Source organism: Coregonus clupeaformis, chromosome 18 (assembly GCF_020615455.1).
Source record: "Coregonus clupeaformis isolate EN_2021a chromosome 18, ASM2061545v1, whole genome shotgun sequence".
Classification (NCBI taxonomy): domain Eukaryota; kingdom Metazoa; phylum Chordata; class Actinopteri; order Salmoniformes; family Salmonidae; genus Coregonus; species Coregonus clupeaformis.
Genome location: NC_059209.1, coordinates 26,693,846 through 26,720,773, shown reverse-complemented (window position 1 = coordinate 26,720,773; position 26,928 = coordinate 26,693,846). Strand labels below are relative to the sequence as shown.

Below are 26,928 nucleotides of genomic sequence, written 5' to 3'. Positions count from 1 at the left end.
TTCAGATTGAGCATCGGGGCTCTTAACCAAACTACTCCACACAGAAGACGCCTTCGTCCAATGACTCATGTGTAATGTAATGGAACTGAGTCATGATCAAGGGCTAGGCCAGACATACAGGAAATTAAATATTCAGAAGGAATTTGTGAAATATAACTTTTAAAATATGAATTTTAAAAACTGTGGGATTACACACAGTAACTGAATTTGTATCAGCATGTCTTCTTTATAATTTAGATGGTAGCATGAGTCTTAACCATATGACAATGTGACAGTAGTGACAACTTTATTATTTATTGGGAATGAAGCTGTATAGATCCTTGGTCTTCTTGGAATGGAATATCAAAGACAACACAAAATTCACAAGCAACATGTTCTTTCCAGGCATAGTTTATTGAAAACACACCAAATTGATACTCTACAAATCAGTATTTTTCACGTTATTCGAACAAGCGTAATACTTGCCTCTGGGTTTTAGTAAAATTAACATAATACATTCTGTCACTGTGGCATCGCTCTGATAGCTACGAAAGCATTCATGTACTCTTCTATGAAATCAAACCATGTATTATGTCTATCTTTTAAAAGTTTATAATACAATGTAATACAAGGCAAAAACCCACCAACAGTCTACACTGAGGACAGAGTGAGTGAATGTGTGAGTGTGTAAAATGATAGGGAAGGGAGAGATATAGGGAGGGAGGCTGACAAAGAAGAGAAAAGGAGAGAGGTATGAGGGAATGAGGAGGAACGGAGGGAGGGAGAGATAAAGAGTTATATAAAACACAATGTTATCTTTATGTACCATGGAAAATGTTAAGGCACATGATAGTTACAAACACATTTGCTACTGAGTAGTACAGTTACTTTATTTTGAAGAGTTTGAATCAGTGATATCTACACAGGTAGGTCTTCCTCCTTTGATTCAATTTCTACCCCATTTTCTTGCATTTCTTTCACAGCACAGTCCACAAACCAGCCCATGGACTCATTTCATATGTATATAAGTACAACACCAGATCCTTTGGTTGTGTACTGCAAAATGCAGTCAGGAATAGACAGTCAAAGATTAACAATCCAATGAAAAGCACACAGTTCTGAGGACATACGTCAACATGGAGGACGTTAACATGGGGCTATTATTACGCTACTTTTCTCTGAAATTAAATGTTTATTAATACGTGTACTTTTAATTTGTATCTTATCACATCAGTCTTTGTAATCGCTGTGTAAAATATGCAAGCTTTATAAAGTCACATCACAAAGAAATTCGGACTTCAACGCAGGCACATGCCATTTGCCTATAGCTGACGCATGAGTTAAGCTGTCCTGTAGTGGAGGGCCCCCTCACTGGTCCCAGAATTGGGAGAGAGAGAGAGAGAATGGGTTCATAGTGGAGAGTCCACCTGGCAATGGAGATAAAACAATCACAACATCACTACTAAACCGTTAACCACGTGCAGTTCAGCTTTTCTTCTCTTTTTAAAAGACATCTGCACTACTTCATTTCAATTGCCCCTAGAAGGAACAAAACATATAATAATCAAACAGATTTTGTATACTTCGTACAACGTGATGCAAATTCTGCATTGAACCACATGAAAACTGCTCTCCTCTCCAGATATAAATGACTAATATCCAATTACACCACAAAAATTGGCACTTAAAAATAATATAAACATCTGTACATTTTTTCATGCTTGTTTCAAATAGTTATTTAAAGATGCATTAGTGAAATCAAAGCACATTTTTAGGTTCTCAGCGACTTCATATAATTGCAGTGTGAAATGAAAAGGGAATTGTAACACTTCTGTCTAATTTCTTCTTTCTGTCTATCCCTGCTGCTGCATCCCTCCCTCCCTCCCTCTTTTCTCTCAGTCTTATCTCTTGAGTGACCCCTACTGAACCATCTACTCTCTCTCTCTCTCTCTCTCTCTCTCTCTCTCTCTCTCTCTCTCTCTCTCTCTCTCTCTCTATTAATCTCCTTGAAAGATTTGGAGACCAGGTCATCAGTTCAACTCACCTTTAAAAAGAAAGCTGAATAACAGCTCGTCTTTTTTTTTTTTTTTTTACTCTTGACAGTACAAAATATAAATATGTGATCAGCATGACTCTATAGATTTGATACACACTTAAATGATGTGATTATTTCTGTTTACAAATATGAGATTTTATCCAATGAAAGTCCTTCCCAAACAACCTGTTATGAGTACACAACTAAGACCTTTCTATTGTTTTTTCTGTTCTCTATTTTTTTGCTTTTCTTTGACCCTAATATATATTTATAAAACCAACAAAAATATCTAATGCTTTTCGATTCTACCCTTTGACACCAGGAGCATGTACTTTCCCTTTCTTCATTAACACAATCCATTTATAAACAAAATGTCAAATATTCTCTTCAACTTTAATACATATCAATGACAAACAGCAACCAACCAAGCAAATCATATATCGTCGTCGGCAAACACATATCTCTAGTCTGTGTCGATTCTGAAAATATATTTTAATTTTGTTTCGCTCAACAGCTATAAGTAACCCAACCAAATGCATGTCTTTTCACTTCCCTAACTCCAATCAACACTTGCAGGTGTACAGCTCCTTTAAGTGCCCCTCAAGCATCAAGTCCTTCAAACCACCCCAACCTTCATCTGCCATCTACCACACCAGTCCACACCCCACACTTCTTCAATCCAGAAAACAAAAACAAAAAGAAAGACCAGCAAAAAAATTTAAATAATTATATTACAAACAAAAACAATTTACTGTGCCTCCAGGAAAGACAAACCAACAAAAACAAAAGCTAAATAAAAAGCTAAATTACAACATAGAAAAAAATACTATTTGAAGCGCACTGTCTCTTTTCCTTTCCAACACACTTCCTTTCCTCCCAACATACATCACCTTCTCTCCCCCTGCTTCACACCAGCATCCATCCCTACATTACCATAGAGATAGAGCTCTAGAATACTTGTATCTCTATGACGAGAACTGCTTCCACTCTTCCATCCTGACACCATGCAGAGCTCCTCCAGTCAGAGTCCTTGCTGTTAGGGTACACTACGTCTGTCCATCCAGTGGGGGATGTAGATATGAGAAGTAGTCGTTTTTTGATTTTCTTTTCTTTTTTTATACATAATTTCATTTGCTGATTCAAAAGCATGAAACATTGGCTGTTGGATGATTGTTTCTTTTTTTTTTTTTTCTCTTTCGTTCTTTTACAAAGTCTATCTGCTGATGAGTCAACATCAAAATGAGTTCCATGTGTTATGGCAGTGATGACATGGGAGATCCTATCGTTCAGATGTTACGCTGTCGTTATTTAAGCCTAGAAGACAGAAGAACGGGGAGGGAGGGGGGACACAGGTGGTTATGTCAGAGCTGAAAACCTATAAGAGAGTAGGCTTACGTCCCAAAAGGCACCCTATTCCCTATATAGTGCACTTCTTTTTACTAGAGCCAAATGGGCACTGTTCAATAATAGTGCACTACAAAGGGAATAGGGTGCCATTGGATGCAGGCCGGGTGTTTAAAGCAGTTAAATAATCAAGCTTTTAAAGTAAGTCAGAGGGCACATTGACAATGGTATTACATAATTCCTTCAAAATCACAATACAGAAATCACTGTATTCATACATGCTTGACAGATGTCAAATCCAATGTAAAAGGGAGACAACAGACAGCGAGAGAGATGCTTTGATGACATGTTTGAATGGCAGCTGCTGCATAAAGCCAGCTTTGTTAACACACAAATGAAGCAGGCAATGTCCATTCTTTCGTATGATTACTCTGTCTTACCTCATTGACTCAATGTCCATTCTTTTGTATAATGATTACTGTCTTACCTCATTGACTCAATGTCCATTCTTTCGTATAATGATTACTCTGTCTTACCTCATTGACTCAATGTCCATTCTTTTGTATAATGATTACTGTCTTACCTGACTGACTCAATGTCCATTCTTTCGTATAATGATTACTCTGTCCATTCTAAGAATGTCACTGTTAGATTAGATCCTTTTTTTTTTTGTTAATCTTAATGTGGTGATCACAACCTGTTTTCAGAGTTATTATATAAACTAAATTGTTTTCAGTACTTAATTCTGTACTGATGATCATTCAGTCATATTTCAGTTTGCATTTCAGAGCACCACACAAGGAGTCAATCAAAGCAGTATGGTTGATCCCTTACCTAGGACGATGAGTCATGGGAGTGCAATGAGAGAATAAAGAGACTTACAGCAAGGAAGAAAGACAGCCCTTCACCTCCATATAGCTGTTGATGATCAGCCACCTACCACAGCTTCTCACCCAGAACAGACACACTCAGTGATAAGTCATGGAACAGGAGGACAGAGATGAGCGAGTGATGAGAGGATCCCCAATAGTGAGCTCTAGTGACGCTAACCCAGAGCAGCTAGCCTATCCTAACCTAACACAGACTCTGTAGATATAACCGAGAAAGAGGAGCTGATGTGTGTGTTCATCCAGGCATCCATTATTTATCTGGAGGAGCTCTCTGTCCCAGGGAATAGTGTATGGATTAATGAATGCTGATAGGGAGAGGATAGAGGATACACCATGTTCTTTCCACAGCTTTTCATTAGAGCTACACTGGGAGGAATTGTGTATGTGTGTGCACATGCGTGCGTATTCCATCTAAAGTCTATAGAGTTAATCCCTTTCATAATTTAGAACAAACATAATTTCATCTGAAATAGTCAAGGGAGTCTGTCTGTTTTGCAACAGATGGGTTTTAATCAAACAGGTGCTCCACAACTGTGAAGATGATGCAATTTCATCCAGCTTTTCTCAAGTTTGGTGTCATAAGCCAACTACTGTGGATCAAGCAGGTCCAAGCACAGATAAACAAACAAACAGAAGTGAGGTGTGTGAGGGTTAAAACAGAAACAGCGTGGTGGTGGTGGAGGTAACAAAGAAAGGAGACTAACATTCCAAAAAGTGAAAAACCAACATTTGTAAGACCTACCATGCATGCATTTAGACCCAGGAGTCTACAGGCTGAGGTTTAACGTCACAAGCATCCACCAGTTTGACTGCAGGCCTGTTACTCCTGACATAGTGTTTCCTATTTGTGTCATTCTGCAGCAACGGGAGAAGGGGTTAACAGCAAAACAAAGAGGTCGATAAATATCATCCATAGAGAGGAGTGGAAAGCCAGGGTTAGTTCCATAGCATAAATGTCAGAAAAAGTTATTAAAAACAACAAACCAACCGAACCATGCAAACAAACAAAAACAGAGTGGGACAAAGCAGTTCAAACAGCAGAGTTGCATTTTGGTTACAGGCTTCTCGAGGTCTAGAAAGCAGGGTTGAGCAGTTGTTGCTGTGCTGAAGTAAATTCAAAACAGGAGAGGGGCGGGGGCTGTAGACATGAGAGGAGATATCTGCCATCTCCAGTCCTGTCTGACGGCTAATTTGCTTCAGGAGGTTTTGCAGCATACTGTATCTTGACAAGCATTTGTGTCTTCAAGCTGCAAAGTGTCTGTATAGCTGCCGTTCTACACATGGTAAATACTTTGTGTCATCTTCAGACCAGAATAAAGCTGCGGTCAGATAAGCATGTTAGTTTAAGTTCTATAATTATCTCAAGAAGCAACTGGGGGGGGCTACAGAGAAGGCGAGCAAAATGTGTAAACATCTCTTTTCCCATTCTACCTCATTATACTATGATGATGTCTGATTCTGAACTCATGGTAACCCTTCATCAACCAAGAGGACTTCTAGCTGTGTTAGTATGATTGACCTATCAAACCACCTTCAGTCCTTGCGCCACGCTGACCGATCAAAGCGTGAGAATATAATCCTGTGATGGGAAACACATGACTGAACTGGACGTCACCCTGGTTCAACAGTGAATAAGTCATACCTCCATCTCTCTCTCTCCCACTCATTCACACTGAGTTTTCTCTAGTGATGGGCACTGAGCCACTTACTATGCAGGTGTGTGTGTGTGTGTGTTCGTGGGTGAACAAGGCCTTGGTCATCTCGCTCTGAGGAGAAGTGGAGATGGAGGGGCAGGACTCTTTTAATCAGTCCCAGATTAATTACTTTCACAATCACAAAGCTTACTCAATTATCTGCTGCTTAGCTGTCAGATCTGCTGTCTGCAGTCAGTAAATTGGACTGCTAGATGAGTGGCACCAGGCTCGACAGACAACAACATTAACTGCTGCTGCAGAAAATGAAAATCCAGATTCCTCTTCAAGAAATCGATACGATTTCCTTAGAAAGGGCATGGCATTGACAAATGGGCAAGGGCACTGAAAGAGATGGATTTAGGCTACCTTAACAGAAACGGAGTATCATGACTCGTGTGTTTTAATAGCCTGATCCCTTAGTCACCTATAGTGTAGCTGTAGGTGAGGGGTGTGAGCTGTCACGGGTGGGTCTAGACCAGACGTACCTTTAATGGCTCCCGTTCTGTCAGGTCCACTGACCCGTCTCCACTACTCTTGTACTTGCAGTCCTTGTCTCTCTGGTCGATGGTGGAGTAGCCATCTAATGAGGAGAGAGAGGATCACAGAAATATATCACTTTTAAATACATGGATGGAAACTACAGACGAATAAGCTGCATGCAGCCTTCCAGGACTGGAGCTGTGCATATCTGAGGAAGAACTCGTTAGTAAGAGAGTAAACAAGACAATTGTGTTTACATTTTCATTGAAAAGAGGAGCACTGAGGAGAACATTAAGGTTTGTCAGGTTTTGAACACAGTCATTAGAGAATTGCCCACACCTCCTGTTGCTACTTGTCTGGACTACTGAATTAATGGCCATCCTTATACCAACATCTTGTTAAGAGAGGGGTCTTGCATACAGCATCATAAGTAAAACACTACTGCACTGCATTGTCCACTGTTAGAGCGTCACAACAAGTCATATCTTTGTTCATTCCCAATATTGCCAAAGTTTGCCCTACAAACTTTGTATTATTATTTCCATGTTGGCAGTGGTGTTGTTAGGGTTCTAGAACTGTGAGTAGTTCCTACAGACAAGAACATTCCATCTGAGACTACTAGTATTCCTCATCGGCGATTGAGGTCATGCAAACTCGGTCTTACCTGGACCAAGCTCGTCCATAGGTATCATATCACCACTTCCATTTTTCTTGGTGCCTGAAAAGCATTTATATGCCATTTTTTTATCATGAGCACCACACATTCAATTTGTTTTAATCACGAGCCAATGTTGCTTTCAGGCCAATGGTCCTCAGTCACTGTCTGCTGGTACACTTTAGCAGTAATGCAGGCAGGCTGAGAATGGGTGTAAATGACAACTACACTTTGTGTGTATGCATGGTTGCAAAAAAAGTAACATGGCCAGAAACAAGATGACAAGAAAAGTGCTGTCATGCTCTCGACTCCTCTGTCAATGAGATGTTTCGTGTTTTAGGCTGCTTCAGTACCTCCCTCTATGCACATATCCTACTATACATGCTTGGATTTGTGTTCAATAACACACTATTGGATTAGATAAATCTACCCATGATGCATCATTCTCCCGACCACACCATCCCAAAAGGTACTGACTACCACATGAAGATCACCAAACACTGCAGCATAACAATGAGGGTGAAAGGTTTCAAGCACAGCCCTCCTACAGTAGGTTAACGGCTATGAGTGATAACACACAAAGCAAAGCACAGATAGATAGAACCATCCTCCTAAGCACTCGCTCTAATCAAGGCTTCTGATACAGACAGACACACAGTAACAGCAGCACAGTTTCCTCCATAGATATAGAGCAGTTATTAATATCTATGGTTTCCTCACTCAGTTCACCACAGTAGGCCAGGCCCGGAGGATCCCTAGTCTCGCCTGCCGTCACAGACTGACCTTGGTTCTTCTCCATCAGGGGCAGAGTGGTGTCGTCGTAGCCTGGCTTGCCATTCTTGGCTGCTTTAGGGGTGCCGGTCGCTGTAGGCTGAGGGGGAGAGAGAAGAGACATATGAGTGTACTCATTGTGTGTGTGTGTGTGTGTGTGTGTGTTCTACTACACTGCCGTGTACCTGGAAGTGGCTCTTGTTCCATCCTTCCTTGGTCAGGGCGTTCCTCAGGTCCTTGTAGCTCCACACCATCTGCAGCACGTGGGAGGCGGCCTTGTCCTCACGTGGTGATTGGCTGAGGAAGGTAGACAGGAAGAGAATCAGGGTCAGTATTCACAAAGCGTCTCAGATTTTTATTTTTTTAATTCATTTCACCTTTATTTAACCAGGTAAGCCAGTTGAGAACAAGTTCTCATTTACAACTGCGACCTGGCCAAGATAAAGCAAAGCAGTGCGATAAAAACAACACAGAGTTACATATGGGGTAAAAAAAACATAAAGTCAAAAATATAACAGAAAATATATATACAGTGTGTGCAAATGTAGCAAGTTATGGAGGTAAGGCAATAAATAGGCTATAGTGCAAAATAATTACAATAGTATTAACACTGGAATGCTAGATGTGCAAGAGATTATGTGTGAGATTAGGAGTGCTGATCTAGGATCAGGCCCACCTGTCCGTTCATTATAATTTAAAAAAACTGATCCTAGATCCTACTCTGAGACTCTTTGTGAATACAGAACATTGGGCCAAACCACTGCCAGCAGCTACTGGAGGCTGGAGCCAAATGCAATCAATCTCACATTCAAAGTCATCATCTATCTATTCCTACTAGTGGCCCCAGGTGCTTGCTTTTAATTCATACCCCAATGGCCGCACACATTTCCTTTCATTCAATTCATTAGCTACTCCTTAGCCCTTCTGTTAATTACATGGGAGGGTTCTCCATCACTTCAAAGTAATTATCATGGGTACAGAGAAAACACATTTATCTGGTATTAAATAAAGTATGGATATCAAATCCCCACTGGAAACAAATCTTAAATTATCATGATCAATAGGTTGTAGAAGGAGACAGCTATCCAAACAGCTTCTCTCTGGCTGTCATCGCTCGTTGACTTTATCAAGTAGATCAGTGAAATACAGTGGAAACTGGGAAATCATTAAAACAGCTCCTGAATTCCTATTCATAGTACTTAGTATTCAGGTGAAGTGCACTATAGTTTGTTTCCTGGAAACCAGGCACTGCAAGTTAAGGGCTTATCTATTCAATCTAAGTATTGTTCTACAGATCTAAATAATATGACAAGGAATCCAGTTTATATTACCTTCTATTATTAATGCCCATGCTAGAGTTGACATGAAAAGACACAGTCATCACATTGTATAAGGCCAGAAGCAGACACTCCTGGTCCTTGAGAGATTGCAGAATATATATCATGAATGTAAAAGTGTCACTATGTTATTAATTGAATTAATCGAAGGTCAAAACAATTAAAATGGGTAGGTGGTTAGAGAGACAATAAAAGACCTGCTCTCATGGGGCAGGGAGACTGGTGGTACATGTAGGCCTACATACTGTATGTACAGGTGAAGTCGGAAGTTTACATACACCTTAGCCAAATACATTTCAACTCAGTTTTTCACAATTCCTGACATTTAATCCTAGTAAAAATTCCCTGTTTTAGGTCAGTTAGGATCACCACTTTATTTTAAGAATGTGAAATGTCAGAATAATAGTAGAGAGAAGGATTTATTTCAGCTTTTATTTCTTTCATCACATTCCCAGTGGGTCAGAAGTTTACATACACTCAATTAGTATTTGGTAGCATTGCCTTTAAATTGTTTAACTTGAGTCAAACGTTTCGGGTAGCTTTCCACAATCTTCCCACAATAAGTTGGGTGAATTTTGGCCCATTCCTCCTGACAGAGCTGGTGTAACTGAGTCAGGTTTGTAGGCCTCCTTGCTCGCACATGCTTTTTCAGTTCTGCCCACAAATGTTCTATAGGATTGAGGTCAGGGCTTTGTGATGGCCACTCCAATACCTTGACTTTGTTGTCCTTAAGTCATTTTGCCACAACTTTGGAAGTATGCATGGGGTCATTGTCCATTTGGAAGACCCATTTGCGACCAAGCTTTAACTTCCTGACTGATGTCTTGAGATGTTGCTTCAATATATCCACATAATTTTCCTTCCTCATGATGCCATCTATTTTGTGAAGTGCACCAGTCCCTCCTGCAGCAAAGCACCCCCACAGCATGATGCTGCCACCCCGGTGCGTCACGGTTGGGATGGTGTTCTTCGGCTTGCAAGCTATTCCCTTTTTCCTCCAAACATAACGATGGTCATTATGGCCAAACAGTTCTATTTTTGTTTCATCAGACCAGAGGTCAATTCTCCAAAAAGTACGATCTTTGTCCCCATGTGCGGTTGCAAACCATAGTCTGTCTTTTTTATGGCGGTTTTCGAGCAGTGGCTTCTTCCTTGCTGAGCGGCCTTTCAGGTTATGTCAATATAGGACTCGTTTTACTGTGGATATAGATACTTTTGTACTTGTTTCCCCCAGCATCTTCACAAGGTCCTTTGCTGTTGTTCTGGGATTGATTTGCACTTTTCGCACCAAAGTACGTTCATCTTTAGGAGAAAGAACATGTCTCCTTCCTGAGCGGTATGACGGCTGCGTGGTCCCATGGTGTTTATACTTGTGTACTATTGTTTGTACATATGTACGTGGTACCTTCAGGCGTTTGGAAATTGCTCCAAAGGATGAACCAGACTTGTGGAGGTCTACAATTGTTTTTCTGAGGTCTTGGCTGATTTCTTTTGATTTTCCCATGATGTCAAGCAAAGAGGTACTGAGTTTGAAGATAGGCCTTGAATACATCCACAGGTACGCCTCCAATTGACTCAAATGATGTCAATTAGCTTATCAGAAGCTTCTAAAGCCATGACATGATTTTCTGGAATTTTCCAAGCTGTTTAAAGGCACAGTCAACTTAGTGTATGTAAACTTCTGACCCACTGGAATTTTGATACAGTGAATTATAAGTGAAATAATCTGTCTGTATACAATTGTTGGAAAAATTGCTTGTGTCATGCTCAAAGTAGATGTCCTAACCGACTTGCCAAAACTATAGTTTGTTGGCCTTCCGAATGGCGTAGTGGTCTAAGGCACTGCATTGCAGTGCTAGCTGTGCCACTAGAGATCCTGGTTCGAATCCAGGCTCTGTCGTAGCTGGCCGCGACCGGGAGACCCATGGGGCGGCGCACAATTGGCCCAGGGTAGGGGAGGGAATGGTCGGCAGGGATGTAGCTCAGTTGGTAGAACATGGTGTTTGCAACGCCAGGGTTGTGGGTTCGATTCCCACGGGGGGTATGAGAAAAAAAAAGAAGAAAAAAAAATGTATGCACTCACTAACTGTAAGTCGCTCTGGATAAGAGCGTCTGCTAAATGACTAAAAATGTAAATGGTTGAAAAACAATTTTTAATGACTCCAACCTAAGTGTATGTAAACTTCCGACTTCAACTGTATGTGCATATTACATATGTGTATAGTATAGCTACTATGGAACTGAACTACTGTTGATTGATTAGATTGATCAATCAATCATTACATTCTAAGAAAGACAAACAAATCCTAATCGAAACACAAGAACCTGTTAACGGCCAGACGTTAGCATTGTGCTATGCTACACTATGCTACACTATGCTGAACTCTAATATGCTGTCTTGTACTGTACAGTACTGTGCTGTATTGTTGTTATACTGTGCTGTAGCCAACTGTGCTAGCCAATGGTCATACCTCGTCTTGTTGATGGCCACCAGTTTCTCGATGGCCTGGGCCTGGATGAGGGAGCGTGCGTTCTCGGAGCTGTCCGTCACAATCTCGTGGATGGTGTTGAGGATGGCCACCACCGTGTCTTCCTCCAGGTTCTTGGCTGGCCGCTGCTGACCGCTGGGCAGGTTACTCACCAGGTCCCTCATGGCATAGCTCCCTACAGGGTAGGGGTCGAAGGGCAGGGGGCAGAGGGCACCGTCAAATGTTAATAGAGGTAAAAGGTGTATAATCATTCAGAAGAAAATGGACAAATATCGTTTTTTACATATTGTTTTGATTCATAATAGCATTGTACAAAATGTTTATTAACTAATTAAAACTTTGACTAATCTGCAATAATTCATCAAAAAATATACACAGGTTCAACAATCATATTGTTATCATCACTAGCTAGGTTTCAATCCAATTGGCAACAGATTTTCATGCAAATATTCTCGAACTTTAGACTTCTCTAAAGAAAATATGCAAATTTTCCCACCAGTGGTGCGTTCCCACCAAATGGACTTCTTGTGGATAAAAGTCAGTGGTGATGACGTAATGCACACATGTTCTCATGTACCGAATAAAAATGTGAAGTTCAATGTGTTTCCATCGTCATCTACCGATAGTTTTGTCACAGAAACTGTTGTGTTAAACAGCAAATGTGCCTACTCTGGTCTTGGCATGTGCGCTCTGGCCAACAACTCGCAGATACAGTGTAGGTAGGCTGCAAGTCTACATTATGAGATTATTATGGATAAGAGCGAGAATATTGTAATGATGTAATTTATTTGATATGACTTTACTTGCATAAAAACTGTAGATGGAAACGTGGTTAGTAACAGCTTTCCAAAGTGTTTTACCCCATTGTTGTACTTGTATGCTGTAAAGATAGGCCGTGTGTTAACCATGTGTGGTCAGTTTATGTGGTCAATGGTCATACCGATCAGGTCTTTGTTGCGGCGGTCGATGGAGAGGTTGCGCAGGGCGATGGCCACGGCTCGGACCACCTTGTCAGAGTCAGAACGCAGCAGCTCCACCAGGATGGGAAGCCCCTTCTCCTTCCTCACTGTGGCACGGATGTAGTTGGACCACTGGGGACAGAGAGAGGAGGCAACATGGAGAATATGGATAAACTGTCTGTGAAGAGAGAGGAGGGAACATGGAGGATATGGATAAACTGTCTGTGAAGGAGAGGAGGGAACATGGAGGATATGGATAAACTGTCTGTGTAGAGAGAATACTGGATTTGACTGTTCCAAATAATTACATAGCAGGGCTACAGACTGTCATGTGATGCAATTTGTCTCAGATTAAACAAAAAATAAATTATCTCGTTTTTTTACACAAAACAATATGGTTCAAATGAAAGAGCTCCTTTGATCAACACTGAGATGACATTAAACTGGTGAATTACCAGAACCCGGCCACTGGGTGGCAGTAGTAAACCTAAAACAGACTGTACCTAGTTAAAAAGCTAGGAGAAGGGGATGAAGAGAGGATTTAAAGTAAAAAAGCTTGAGATATCCTCATAGGGAGTGGGGACACGTTATGTCCATCTCCTTTAAGCAGAGGTTTTATGTTTTTTAGCATCAGCCCCAACCCCAGTGTGGACAAGCATTCTGATCAGCCTCTTCTGCTCAAACTACATGAGAAACGATTCTGTCTCTTTATATACAGTGCCTTCAGAAAGCATTCATAGCCATTGACTTATTCCATATTTTGTTGTGTTACACAGCTTCACCTTGTGCAGGGGACAATAAAAGGCCACTCTAAAATGTGCAGTTTTGTCACACAACACAATGCCACAGATGTCTCAAGTTTTGAGGGAGTGTGCAATTGGCATGCTGACTGCAGGACTTTCCACCAGATCTTTTGCCAGAGATTTTAAATGCTAATTTCTTTACCATAAGCCACCTCCAATGTCGTTTTAGAGAATTTGGCAGTACGTACAACCGGCCTCACAATCGCAGACCACGTGTATGGCGACGTGGGGGCGTTTTGCTGATGTCAACATCGTGAACACAGTGCCCCATGGTGGCGGTGGGGTTATGGTATGGGCAGGCATAAGCTACAGAAAATGAACACAATTGCATTTTATCGATGGCAATTTGAATGCAGAGATACTGTGACGAGATCCTGAGGCCCATTGTCGTGCCATTCATCCGCCGCCATCACCTCATGTTTCAGCATGAAAATGCATGGATCTGTACACAATTCCTGAAAGCTGAAAATGTCCCAGTTCTTCCACAGCCTGCTTATTCACCAGACATGTCACCCATTAAGCACGTTTGGGATACTCTGGATTGACATGTACGACAGCGTATTCTAGTCCGCGCCAATATCCAGTAACTTCGCACAGCCATTGAAGATGAGTGGGTCCACAATCAACATTCCACAGTCCACAATCAACAGCATGATCAATTATATGCGAAGGAGATGTGTCGCTCTTCATGAGGCAAATGGTGGTCACACCAGATACTGACTGGTTTTCTGATCCACGCCCGTACCTTTTTTTTAAAGGTATCTGTGACCAACAGATGCATATCTGTATTCCCAGTCATGTGAAATCCATAGATTAAGGCCTAATGAATTTATTTCAATAGACTGATTTCCTTATATGAACTCTAACTCAGTAAAATCTTTGAAATTGTTGCATGTTCAGTATACATACATGTAACTATTTACACCCCTGAGTCAATACATGTTAGAATCACCTTGGGCAGCGATTACAGCTGTGAGTGTTTCTGGGTAAGTCTCTAAAAGCTTTGCACACCTGGATTGTACAATATTTGCACTTTTTTATTTTTTATTCTTCAAGCTCTGTGAAGTTGGTTGTTGATCATTGCTAGACAGCCATTGTCAAGTCGGCATAGATTTTCAAGCCAATTTAAGTCAAAACTGTAACTAGGCCACTCAGGAACATTCAATGTCGTTTTGGTAAGCAACTCCAGTGTATATTTGGCCTTGGTTATTGTCCTGCTGAAAGGTGAATTTGTCTCCCAGTGTCTGTTGGAAAGCAGACTGAACCAGGTTTTCCTCTAGGATTTTGCCTGTGCTTAGCTCTATTATGTTTCTTTTTATCCCCCCAAAAAACTCCCTAGTCCTTGCCGATGAAACACATACCCATAACATGATGCAGCCACCACCCTGCTTGAAAATATGAAGAGTGTTACTCAGTGATGTGTTGTGTTGTGTTGTGTTGGATTTGCCCCAAACATAATGTTTTCCATGTTTTGCAGTTTTACTTTAGTGCCTTATTGCAAACAGGATGCATGTTTTGGAATATTTTTTACATGCTTCCTTCTTTTCACTATGTCATTTAGGTTAGTGTTGTGGAGTAACTACAATGTTGTTGATCCATCCTCAGTTTTCTACTATCACAGCCATTAAACTCTGTAACTGTTTTAAAGTCACCATTGGCCTCATGGTCAAATCCCCAAGAGGTTTCTTTCCTCTCCGGCAACTGAGTTAGGAAGGACACCTGTATCTTTGTAGTGACCCATCTACCAATAGGTGCCCTTCTTTGTGAGTAATTGGAAAACCTCTGTGGTCTTTGTGGTTGAATCTGTGTTTGAAATTCACTGCTCGACTGAGGGGCCTTACAGATAATTGCATGTGTGGGGGTACAGAGATGAGGTAGTCATTCAGAAATCATGTTAAACACTATTATTGCACACAGAGTCCATGCAACTTGTTATGTGACTGATTAAGCTAATTTTTACTCCTGAACTTATTTAGGCTTGCAATAACAAAAGGGTTAAATACTTATTGACTCAATAAGTATTCAGCTTTTTATTGGTAATTCATTTGTAACGTTTCCAAAAACATAATTTCACTTTGACATTATGGGGTATTGTGACACAAACTCTATATTTAATCTATTTAAAAATCAGGCTATAACACAACAAAATGTGTAAAAAGTCAATGTCGTATTAATACTTTCTGAAGGCACTGTACTTAATTATAAAAAAAATCACCAGTGCAGAACAGTGATAGAAAACAGAGCAAAAATGAAAATTGTGGTTTATACATGGTACACATGTACTGTAGGCTACACTTCATACATGTTAAACACAGGTTATGTGTAAGTGTTAAAAAAAATTTACAGCAAGAGATACAAGTTGGATGTTTTCAAATCAATCTAACATCCTGTCAGTTGTGTTGTGTTTTGCCACCGCTGTGGAGGGAGAGAACGACCTGAGCTGAGAGGAACAGGAAGGTGTGAGCATGGTGCTGGAGCCTGGTGATGATTAATGCTGTGGCAACAGATATGTTTACAGCATGACACATAGGTGTCACGATAGCGCTAAAATTTCAAAGCTCTCTAAGCCTAACCAAATTTTTTTATTTTTCCTTTATATAACTAGGCAAGTCAGTTAAGAACAAATTCTAATTTACAATGACAGCCTACACCGGCCAAACCCGGACGACGCTGGGCCAATTGTGCGCCGCCCTATGGGGACTCCCAATCACGGCCGGTTGTGATACAGCCTGGTATCGAACCAGGTGGTCTGTAGTGACGCCTCAAGCACTGAGATGCAGTGCCCTAGACCGCTGCGCCACTCGGGAGCCCCTGAGCTGGTCAAAACATCACACTTTTTGGTACTGACAGTGCAGAGCTCCATTTGGGATAAATGACTTGTGCAGCCTATTGAGGTTCAGAGACCTTATTCCCCATAATCACAGTGTGTGTGTGGGTGTGTGTATATGTGTGTGAGACTCACAGTCCACTGTCCGGCGCTGAGGTTCTGCAGGGCCCCTGCTGCAGCCTCCAGAGTGTTGTAGTTCTGGCTCTCAGTGAGCAGAGACAGGTACAGCCTCACCACTTCCGGCTGGTACAGCAGCTCAAAACCTACAAAGACACACAGAGAGAGAGACATGGAAGTTAGATATGGAGACAGAGAGAGATGTGGAAGTTAGATACGGAGACAGAGAGAGACAGATAGAGACATGGAAGTTATATACGGAGACAGAGAGAGAGAGAGATGGAAGTTAGATACGGAGACAGAGAGGTTAGATACGGAGACAGAGAGGGAGAGACAGAAGTTAGATACGGAGACAGAGAGACATGGAAGTTATATACGGAGACAGAGAGAGAGAGACATGGAAGTTATATACGGAGACAGAGAGAGAGAGAGACATGGAAGTTATATACGGAGACAGAGAGAGAGAGACATGGAAGTTATATACGGAGACAGAGAGAGAGAGAGACATGGAAGTTATATACGGAGACAGAGAGAGAGAGACATGGAAGTTATATACGGAGACAGAGAGAGAGAGACATGGAAGTTATACAGTGGGGGAAAAAAGTATTTAGTCAGCCACCAATTGTGCAAGTTCTCCCACTTAAAAAGATGAGAGAGGCCTGTCATTTTCATCATAGGTACACGTCAACTATGACGGACAAATTGAGAAAGAAAATTCCAGAAAATCACATTGTAGGATTTTTAATGAATTTATTTGCAAATTATGGTGGAAAATAAGTATTTGGTCACCTACAATCAAGCAAGATTTCTGTCTCTCACAGACCTGTAACTTCTTCTTTAAGAGGCTCCTCTGTCCTCCACTCGTTACCTGTATTAATGGCACCTGTTTGAACTTGTTATCAGTATAAAAGACACCTGTCCACAACCTCAAACAGTCACACTCCAAACTCCACTATGGCCAAGACCAAAGAGCTGTCAAAGGACACCAGAAACAAAACTGTAGACCTGCACCAGGCTGGGAAGACTGAATCTGCAATAGGTAAGCAGCTTGGTTTAAAGAAATCAACTGTGGGAGCAATTATTAGGAAATGGAAGACATACAAGACCACTGATAATCTCCCTTGATCTGGGGCTCCGCGCAAGATCTCACCCCGTGGGGTCAAAATGATCACAAGAACGGTGAGCAAAAATCCCAGAACCACACGGGGGGACCTAGTGAATGACCTGCAGAGAGCTGGGACCAAAGTTACAAAGCCTACCATCAGTAACATACTACGCCGCCAGGGACTCAAATCCTGCAGTGCAAGACGTGTCCCCCTGCTTAAGCCAGTACATGTCCAGGCCCGTCTGAAGTTTGCTAGAGTGCATTTGGATGATCCAGACGAGGATTGGGAGAATGTCATATGGTCAGATGAAACCAAAATAGAACTTTTTGGTAAAAACTCAACTCGTCGTGTTTGGAGGACAAAGAATGCTGAGTTGCATCCAAAGAACACCATACCTACTGTGAAGCATGGGGGTGGAAACATCATGCTTTGGGGCTGTTTTTCTGCAAAGGGACCAGGACAACTGATCTGTGTAAAGGAAAGAATGAATGGTGCCATGTATCGTGAGATTTTGAGTGAAAACCTCCTTCCATCAGCAAGGGCATTGAAGATGAAACGTGGCTGGGTCTTTCAGCATGACAATGATCCCAAACACACCACCCGGGCAACGAAGGAGTGGCTTCGTAAGAAGCATTTCAAGGTCCTGGAGTGGCCTAGCCAGTCTCCAGATCTCAACCCCATAGAAAATCTTTGGAGGGGAGTTGAAAGTCCGTGTTGCCCAGCGACAGCCCTAAAACATCACTGCTCTAGAGGAGATCTGCATGGAGGAATGGGCCAAAATACCAGCAACAGTGTGTGAAAACCTTGTGAAGACTTACAGAAAACGTTTGACCTGTGTCATTGCCAACAAAGGGTATATAACAAAGTATTGAGAAACTTTTATTATTGACCAAATACTTATTTTCAACCATAATTTGCAAATAAATTCATTAAAAATCCTACAATGTGATTTTCTGGATTTTTTTTCCTCATTTTGTCTGTCATAGTTGACGTGTACCTATGATGAAAATTACAGGCCTCTCTCATCTTTTTAAGTGGGAGAACTTGCACAATTGGTGACTGACTAAATACTTTTTTTCTCCACTGTATACGGAGACAGAGAGAGAGAGACATGGAAGTTATATACGGAGACAGAGAGAGACAGAGAGACATGAAAGTTAGATACAGAGACACTTTTAGGATAGATACAGAGGGAGACAGAGAGCCAACAGAAAGACAGATTATTGAACACAATTAAAAGAAACAGAGACATGTAGCTCAGATACAGAGACAGGCAATCAGTCTGTGAAACTGCTCACATAATAATACTAATAGAAGTAGGCTATCTTCCCACATAATTATGGCAGGCAAGACTATTAGGTGTATGTCAATTATTATTCTCCCTTTAACACTCTGGTAAATCTCATTAACAGTACGTGATAAACATAACAAACAACTGTGCCTAGTCTACCCAAGTTATTGTTATCGCTGGGTAGAAAACTGTCATACATTTGACAACACTTTAAATGACCTAGTCATTATTCCATAACTACAACGGAATAACCAGTATTACTACTGCTGGCACAACACAGTATTTACTAATACCACTGATAGTTAGTATGGTATAAGTGTGGCCAGAAATTCTTAATAGCTCAGTTACAGATGAAGCAGCCATCAGCCACCCACAGAAGAAGTGGTCTTCTACAGTACCAGATGTAGCTTTTATCAAAGTCCAAATCTCTGCTAATGTGAGCAATGACCTCAGTCATAAAACTCTGCCCTGCTTCTACTGAAGTTAGAGGGAGTGAGTCCCCTCTTATGTTGTTGTGGCATTTCAAACAGGCCTCAGTAATGGCAGTTGTTAGCAAGGTAACGTGGAGCTTGTCACCTTGACCTCAGATTATATGCCTACCACTTTGAAGATGCAAGTCTCTCAGGGTATGTCTCTATAAGCTTGGCACATCTAGCCACTGGGATTTTAGCCAATTTTTCAAGGCAAAACTGCTCCAGCTCCTTCAAGTTGGATGGGTTCTGCTGGTGTACAGCAATCTTTAAGTCAAACCACAGATTCTCAGTTGGATTGAGGTCTGGGCTTTGACTTGGCCATTCCAAGACATTTAAATGTTTCCTCTTAAACCACTCGAGTGTTGCTTTAGCGGTGTGCTTAGGGTCATTGTCCTGCTGGAAGGTGAACCTCCGTCCCAGTCTCAAATCTCTGGAAGAATGAAACAGGTTTCCCTCAAGAATTTTCCTGTATTTAGCGCCATCCATCATTCCTTCAATTCTGACCAGTTTCCCAGTCCTTGCCGATTAAAAACATCCCCACAGCATGATGCTGCCACCACCATGCTTCACTGTGGGGATGGTGTTCTCGGGGTGATGAGAGGTGTTGCGCCAGACATAGCGTTTTCCTTGATGGCCAAAAAGCTAAATTTTAGTCTCATCTGACCAGAGTACCTACTTTTAGTCTCCCACATGCCTTTTGGCGTACACCAAACGTGTTTGCTTATTTTTTTCTTTAAGCAATGGCTTTTTTCTGGCCACACTTCCCTAAAGCCCAGCTCTGTGGAGTGTACAACTTAAAGTGGTCCTATGGACAGATACTCCAATCTCTGCTGTGGAGCTTTGCAGCTCCTTCAGGGTTATCTTTGGTGTCTTTGTTGCCTCTCTGATTAATGCCCTCCTTGCCTGGTCCGTGAGTTTTGGTGGGCGGCATTTTTTAATAATGGATTTAATGGTGCTCCGTGGGATGTTCAAAGTTTCTGATATTTTTCTATAACCCGACCCTGATCTGTACCACAACTCTGTCCCTGACCTGTTTGGAGAGCTCCTTGGTCTTCATGGTGCCGCTTGCTTGGTGGTGCCCCTTGCTTAGTGGTGTTGCAGACTCTGGGGCCTTTCAGAACAGGTGTATATATACTGAGATCATGTGACAGATCATGTGACACTTAAATAAAGTCCACATGTGTGCAATCTAACTAATTATGTGACTTCTGAAGGTAATTGATTGCACCAGATCATATTTAGGGGCTTCATAGCAAAGGGGGTGAATACATATGCACGCACCACTTTTCCGTTATTTATTTTTTAGAATGTTTTGAAACAAGTAATTTTTTTCATTCCATTTCACCAATATGGACTATTTTGTGTATGTCCATTACATGAAATCCAAATAAAAATCTGTTTAAATTACAGGTTGTAATGCAACAAAATAGGGAAAACGCCAAGGGGGATGAATACTTTTGCAAGGCACTGTACATATACAACAAAATCGAGTATCTGAAAGAGAAGTTTATCTGTCCATTTAGCACATTGTAGCAGTCAGTCAGTCAATGGTTGCCTTGAGCTGTGATGTAAACTGTGTAATTACATTATCAGCTATCAGATGGATCGGGCTGGGCAGTGAGAGGCAGAGTGAATATCGACCCCCCTCTCCTTTCCACTACCCAGGTCAGCTCAGGCTGTTTGACATCCCAGAGGAGGAGCACTTCTCATACTGTAGTACATCCACACTAATAGCCCCTCGCTATGGAAGACAGCTTGGCTTGGCTCTATGGACTCAAAACCAAGTGCTTCATCATCAAAATGCATCTGTATTCATATATTTTTATTAACCTTCTGCACTTTAAAGTGTGCAAGTCTAAAGTGGTGGTTCAGAACAGACTGCCTTTTCTTCAGTGTTCTCTGAATAATAGTATTAGTCAGAACACACCGTACGCACGCGCACACACACACACACACACCTCAATTATTCACTTACTTCCACTGAGTTTAAATTAAAGAAAATAACCGTCGGTTCATTCCATGTTATCCAAGGCGTTCATTTCCAGAGGTATATTTCAAACCCCTGTATTATGGGCAAGAACATATATTACATGTTAATGATTAATACACTGTGGTGGGAAAGGCATTCCATACATTTTTGGGTGGAAATGAAAAGAACAGTGAAAGCCTTAGTAATACAAAGAGGTAAAAAACTGCTCGCTTCAATGGATGAGGCCAAGAAACAGACTTGGATATCTGGAAGGGCCATTTACCATCGCCTTAATGAGGGAGAGAAGAAAGATAACAACGTCTAGAGTGAGACAAACGACTCTGAAGCCATGGAGAGGAGGAGACGAGCGGGAGCAGAGCTGTCTATTTCTGCCAGAGCTAGGCTAGACTACATCCAGCTCTGGGCATGAGCAGACCTCTAACTGTCTTCAGGAAATGCACAAACCTCGAATAACCATTTTCACATGTAAAATCTGGGCCTCACACCCATCATTTTGGAGAAAGAGTAAATTAGGGATGTGGGACTGGCTGGCTTTGTCCCTTCATCCTGGGGTTGCCAGATCCAGATACTCCACAGAGCTGTTTCCTGTCAGTGCTCCTGTCCTAATCCTTCCACAGTATCCCTCCACAACCATGTAAACCCATTGTGGTGCATGGAGAGGAGGTTGCCAGTCGTAGCCAAAGAAAGATGCTTGTTTGTGTTGGGGATTCAGGTTTCCTAAGGAGCTCTGTGAGTCAGAGGGAGTGAGGCCACAGTGTGTGAGTAATCAAAGAGAGGCCAGCTAAAGTGTGATTCAAAACAACTGAACTGCCTTTGTCTGGGGCTTAAACAGCATACCACAGCTCGGAAGCAGAACAGTAGAACAGACACAGACAGCGCAATGCTGTAGCAATATGTCTCTCCATACAACTTGGCTTATTTCAGGCATATTCAGTCAGTCAGTGCAGACTCAGCAAAGTCAAGGCCATATATCAGACTCCGAGGCTTCACAGCAGAGGCAGATTCTTTCTGCACCATGTTAGAACCTCCCAGTGCCAAGTTCATTTTTAAATCCAAAACAGCGTTTTAATAACCAAGATTCTGTAAATCTGCAATCCTACATTTCCCCGTTCCCCACTCTCTTGTAATTCCTCGGTCTTGGACTCGTCTCTTCCAGTCCGAGAGTTATGAAGTTGCCTTTCAGAGCAAGGGCTCAGATAAAGTGGCCAAGTACTGTCCCCTCAGAGGCAGATGAGAAAGGAGGGACATTCATGTGGCCTTTAAACTAATTCCTAGAGCTCTCTCTAAGATCTCCACATGTCCATCCAATGAAGATCTGTTCCAGAGCTCTGAGCCCATGTCCACAGTGGACATACAGTGCTATGAAAAAGTATTTGCCCCCTTTCTAATTTTCTCTACTTTTGCATATTTGTGATACTGAATGTTATCAGATCTTCAACCAAAACCTAATATTAGATAAAGGGAACATAAGTGAACAAATAACACAACAATTGCATATTTATTTCATAAACAAAGTTATGCAACACCCAATTCCCCTGTGTGAAAAAGTAATTGCCCCCTTACACTCAATAACTGGTTGTGTGACTGTTTGAGGTTGTGGACAGGTGTCTTTTATACTGATAACAAGTTCAAACAGGTGCCATTAATACAGGTAACGAGTGGAAGACAGAGGAGCCTCTTAAAGAAGGAGTTACAGGTCTGTGAGAGCCAGAACTCTTGCTTGTTTGTAGGTGACCAAATACTTATTTTCCACCATAATTTGCAAATAAATTCATTAAAAATCCTACAATGTGATTTTCAGGATTTATTTTTCTCAATTTGTCTGTAAGTGGACAAATAACACAAGAATTACATATTTATTTCATAAACAAAGTTATGTAACACCCCCTGTGTGAAAAAGTAATTGCCCCCTTACACTCAATAACTGGTTGTGTCAATCTCAATTGGGATTAGGTCTGGACTTTGACTAGGCCATTCCTAAACTTCCAATGTGTTGCTTTTTAGCAATTTTCATGTAGACTTGATTGTGTGTTTTGGATCATTGTCTTGCTGCATGACCCAGCTGCGCTTCAGCTTCAGCTCACAGACGTATGGTCTGACATTCTCCTGTAGAATTCTCTGATACAGAGCAGAATTCATGGTTCCTTCTATTAAGGCAAGTCGTCCAGGTCCTGAGGCAGCAAAGCATCCCCAAACCATCACACCACCACCACCATGCTTGACCTTTGGTATGATGTTCTTACTGTGGAATGCAGAGTTTGGTTTTCGCCAGGCATTACTGGAACCATGTCGTCCAAAAAGTTGTACTTTTGAATAATCTGTCCATAGAACGTTCTTCCAAGAGTCTTGATGATCATCCAGGTGCTTTTTGGCAAACTTGAGTCTACTTTTTGGATCCCATTATGCCTGGCCTAGTCAAAGTCCAGACCTAATCCCAATTGAGATGTTGTGGCAGGACTTTAAACGAGCAGTTCGTGCTTGAAAACCCACACGTCACTGAGTTAAAGCAGTTCTGCATGGAAGAGTGGGTAAAAATTCCTCCACAGCGACGTGAGAGACTGATCAATAACTACAAGAATCATTTGGATGGAGTCATTGCAGCTAAAGGTGGCACAACCAGTTATTGAGTGTAAGGGGGCAATTACTTTTTCACACAGGGGAATTGGGTGTTGCATAACTTTGTTTATGAAATAAATGAAATAAATATGTAATTGTTGTGTTATTTGTTCACTTATGTTCCCTTTATCTAATATTAGCTTTTGGTTGAAGATCTGATAACATTCAGTGTCACAAATATGCAAAAGTAGAGAAAATTAGAAAGGGGGCAAATACTTTTTCATAGCACTGTAGTATCTCTGTAAGGTTCATTTCTATGGTTTGCATTCAAATGGCAGTGCACATTCATAGGGGTTGGATTTAGCACCATAGACATGCACCATATAAATGAAAATTCTAATATCTTTATGAGGCTTTTTTATATGGTTTGCAGTGCATCTTCTAGCTAGTAGGCTATATGGTGATGCTGTACTAGCATAGTATGACCATGACATGTACAGTGTTTGAACTGTATTTACCACTTTCCAGTCATTTGCTAGCGTTGCCTTTGCCTGGCTACCCAAACTTCTTGCTCAGGCTAAACGCTAACCCACAGCCACGGACATTAGTTTCTTCTGCGCAATGAGTCTGGATCTGAGTACCTCCCCAACGATTTCAATAATTCTAGACTGTCTGATTGGTCCCAGAAACCGATGGTTTGGGCCAGAGCCAGAACACACGTGGGTAAAGCGGCATTTTGAAAATTAGTCATTGGCTTTGATACTCTGATTGGTTGAGATGATCCAATCACTGATGACTTCGTTTTGTACAACACCCATCATTTTGACGTCACCACAAACAACGTCCACGACGGCAGTCTGACTGAAGTATGTAGCAAACATAGAGCAGTGGAAGAATTCAGTTTGAGTCGTCAGGCAAGTGTTGCCTGCTAGCTGCCTGCCTGGCAGGTTGTTAGCAGGGAATTATAATTAATGTTGAATAATTAACTATCGCTGTGGCGTGACCTCTATGTCCATCTGGTGCTGGTGCTTAGAGCTAAACACACGCATTGTACCACAAGCATGCATACACACCACGCATTGTACCACCTGCATGCATACACACACGCATTGTACCACCTGCATGCATACACACACGCAATGTACCACCTGCATGCATACACACACGCATTGTACCACCTGCATGCATACACACACGCATTGTACCACCTGCATGCATACTGTGACGTCACGAGAGGCTACACAGCTTTCAGCGGGATTGCTCAAGTAGTGCAAGGAGACAAGGTTCAAACAAAACAAGGATTTTATTATAGGTCTTGGGAAATTAACGAAAATATAACAAAATTCTGTTCTCTTGTGGCTCTTTAAGGGTTAACAGTTCAGGGATGTCTCTTCCACATCCAAAGTCATAATTCTCACTCGCTCAGATAACTTTTCCCCAGCCTTACTGTAGTCCACGTTGCAGCTAGTGGCCAACCCAGCAAAAAGTCCTTCCGGGGTCTCTCACGTATTTCCACCGGTGCATATATCCAAAGGTGAGTATTTCCCAAAGGTAAGTATCTCCAAATCCTTATATTCCTCATGGAAGTGGACGTGCAGCACTCTTGTCCTCCAGAGAGCCCAGGTTGGAGACCGTGTCTCTTCCCTTCAACAAACCTTCAGCTCATCAGCTCCTGATTGGTTTCAGCTGCGTGGGAAGATTGGCCATAGAGGGTTGGAGTTCCCGACCATACCAGCAGATGGAGCCATAGCTGTCTGGGTTTGCAGCCATCTCAGGGGGATGTAACGTCCCTCCAGGACACAGCCTCTCGTGACATCACACATCCCCCTCCTCGGGACCGACGTCCTCGTCGGGGTAAAGGCAGCGAAGAAGGCATCACGCCGGGAGAGGGCGTCCGCATTGCCGTGGTGCTTGCCAGACTGCTCTCTCTTCAACTCCTCCAACTCTAGGACCAGGGACTCAGCCTCCTGTTGTCTCTCCTTGAGTTTCTTACTGAACGCATCAGCCTTGGTTTTAGCAGAGTTTAGCTTCTGTTGAGCAGCTTTCAGTTCCTTTATCTCTCTCTGCCTCCGCATTCTTCATCTTGTTCTCCAACACCTTGTACTTCTCCTCTGCCTTCTTCTGGACCTCCTTACTACTGCGCAGGGTCTCCTCACACTCCTCGATGGTCCTGCGCAGCCTCTCCAGCTCCTCCTGTTGCTTAGGGAAGGAGCTCTGTTGGAGTTTAGCCTGGAGGATATCTAACTCTTCTGTCTTCATGTCTAACTGTTGCTTTAACAAACGATACCTCTCAGCGGTCCCCTTCAGACCAGACAGTTCTTTGTCCAGATTCTGTAGCTCCGTCTCTGTGTCGGTCTGGGCACCTGCCATCCCTATCAGAGCCCGGGCGGGAGTGAGTAACTCGGAGGATTGCACCGGAGCCTTCCCAGGATGAGTCTTGCCTCTCCGTTTCCGAGGTACTCGGGTTATCCTCTCCTGAGACTCTCTCCAGAGTGGGTAAAAGGCTGGGCAGTCTCGTCCAATTAGGACAGGGACGGGGAGGGAATCAACCACCCCCGCCGTCGTGTGTATGGTTCCCCGTGTGCTGGTCATTGTAAGTTCAGTAATGGGGTATTCTCTGGTGTCCCCATGGACACAGGAAACTGGGAGGACTTTCCCCGGGGTCAGACACGTTGGGCCCACCAAATCCTTACGCACCAGGGTGGCCCGGCTACCAGAATCCAGTAAGGCCTCCACATCATGGTGATTCACAGTTACCGGGCAGGTGGGGGGGGTCGATCTGGGCCGCCATCTACGACTCCCAAGAGCGAGGCAAAACGGTGTGTGGGTGCTGAGCTGGAGGACTCCGCAGTGGGCATAGGTTCATCGGCTGATTTCCCACACTGCCAGGAGATATGTCCCATCTCCCCACACCGGTAACACTGTCGAGTTTCCCCCCCTCCTGGTGTACTCTTCTTGGACCCGCCTGGTTTCTGGCTCCCCCTGGAGCCGGGATAAGTCCTGACGCGGCGGGGTTCGAGACCTTGGGGTCCTTTGGACGGGTTCTTCCCATTTGTGGTGGGGCCGCCCTCCTGGGGTCTTTTTCGGGAAGCATTCAGCATCTCCGCTGTGGCCTGGTACTTTTCCACAGCT

At 42.5% G+C, this 26,928-nt stretch overlaps 1 protein-coding gene across 2 annotated transcripts in view; it reads right to left on the bottom strand.

The window, feature by feature from the left end:
- Positions 1-374: 374 nt before the first annotated feature.
- LOC121530643 (armadillo repeat protein deleted in velo-cardio-facial syndrome homolog) overlaps positions 375-26,928 on the bottom strand; it is a 344,238-nt gene continuing 317,684 nt past the window's right edge. The window contains exons 13-21 of one of the 2 annotated variants that reach the window (XM_041835760.2): positions 16,399-16,526; positions 12,615-12,765; positions 11,657-11,849; positions 8,034-8,145; positions 7,861-7,948; positions 7,087-7,140; positions 6,428-6,522; positions 4,991-5,103; positions 375-3,328 (exon numbers count right to left, since the gene is read on the bottom strand). In XM_041835760.2, the coding sequence (XP_041691694.2) occupies positions 5,002-5,103; positions 6,428-6,522; positions 7,087-7,140; positions 7,861-7,948; positions 8,034-8,145; positions 11,657-11,849; positions 12,615-12,765; positions 16,399-16,526 (923 nt within the window). In that variant the 3' untranslated portion in view covers positions 375-3,328; positions 4,991-5,001. Of the gene's footprint in view, positions 3,329-4,990; positions 5,104-6,427; positions 6,523-7,086; positions 7,141-7,797; positions 7,949-8,033; positions 8,146-11,656; positions 11,850-12,614; positions 12,766-16,398; positions 16,527-26,928 lie in introns of both variants that reach the window. The other variant, XM_045226832.1, reaches the window with a different exon arrangement.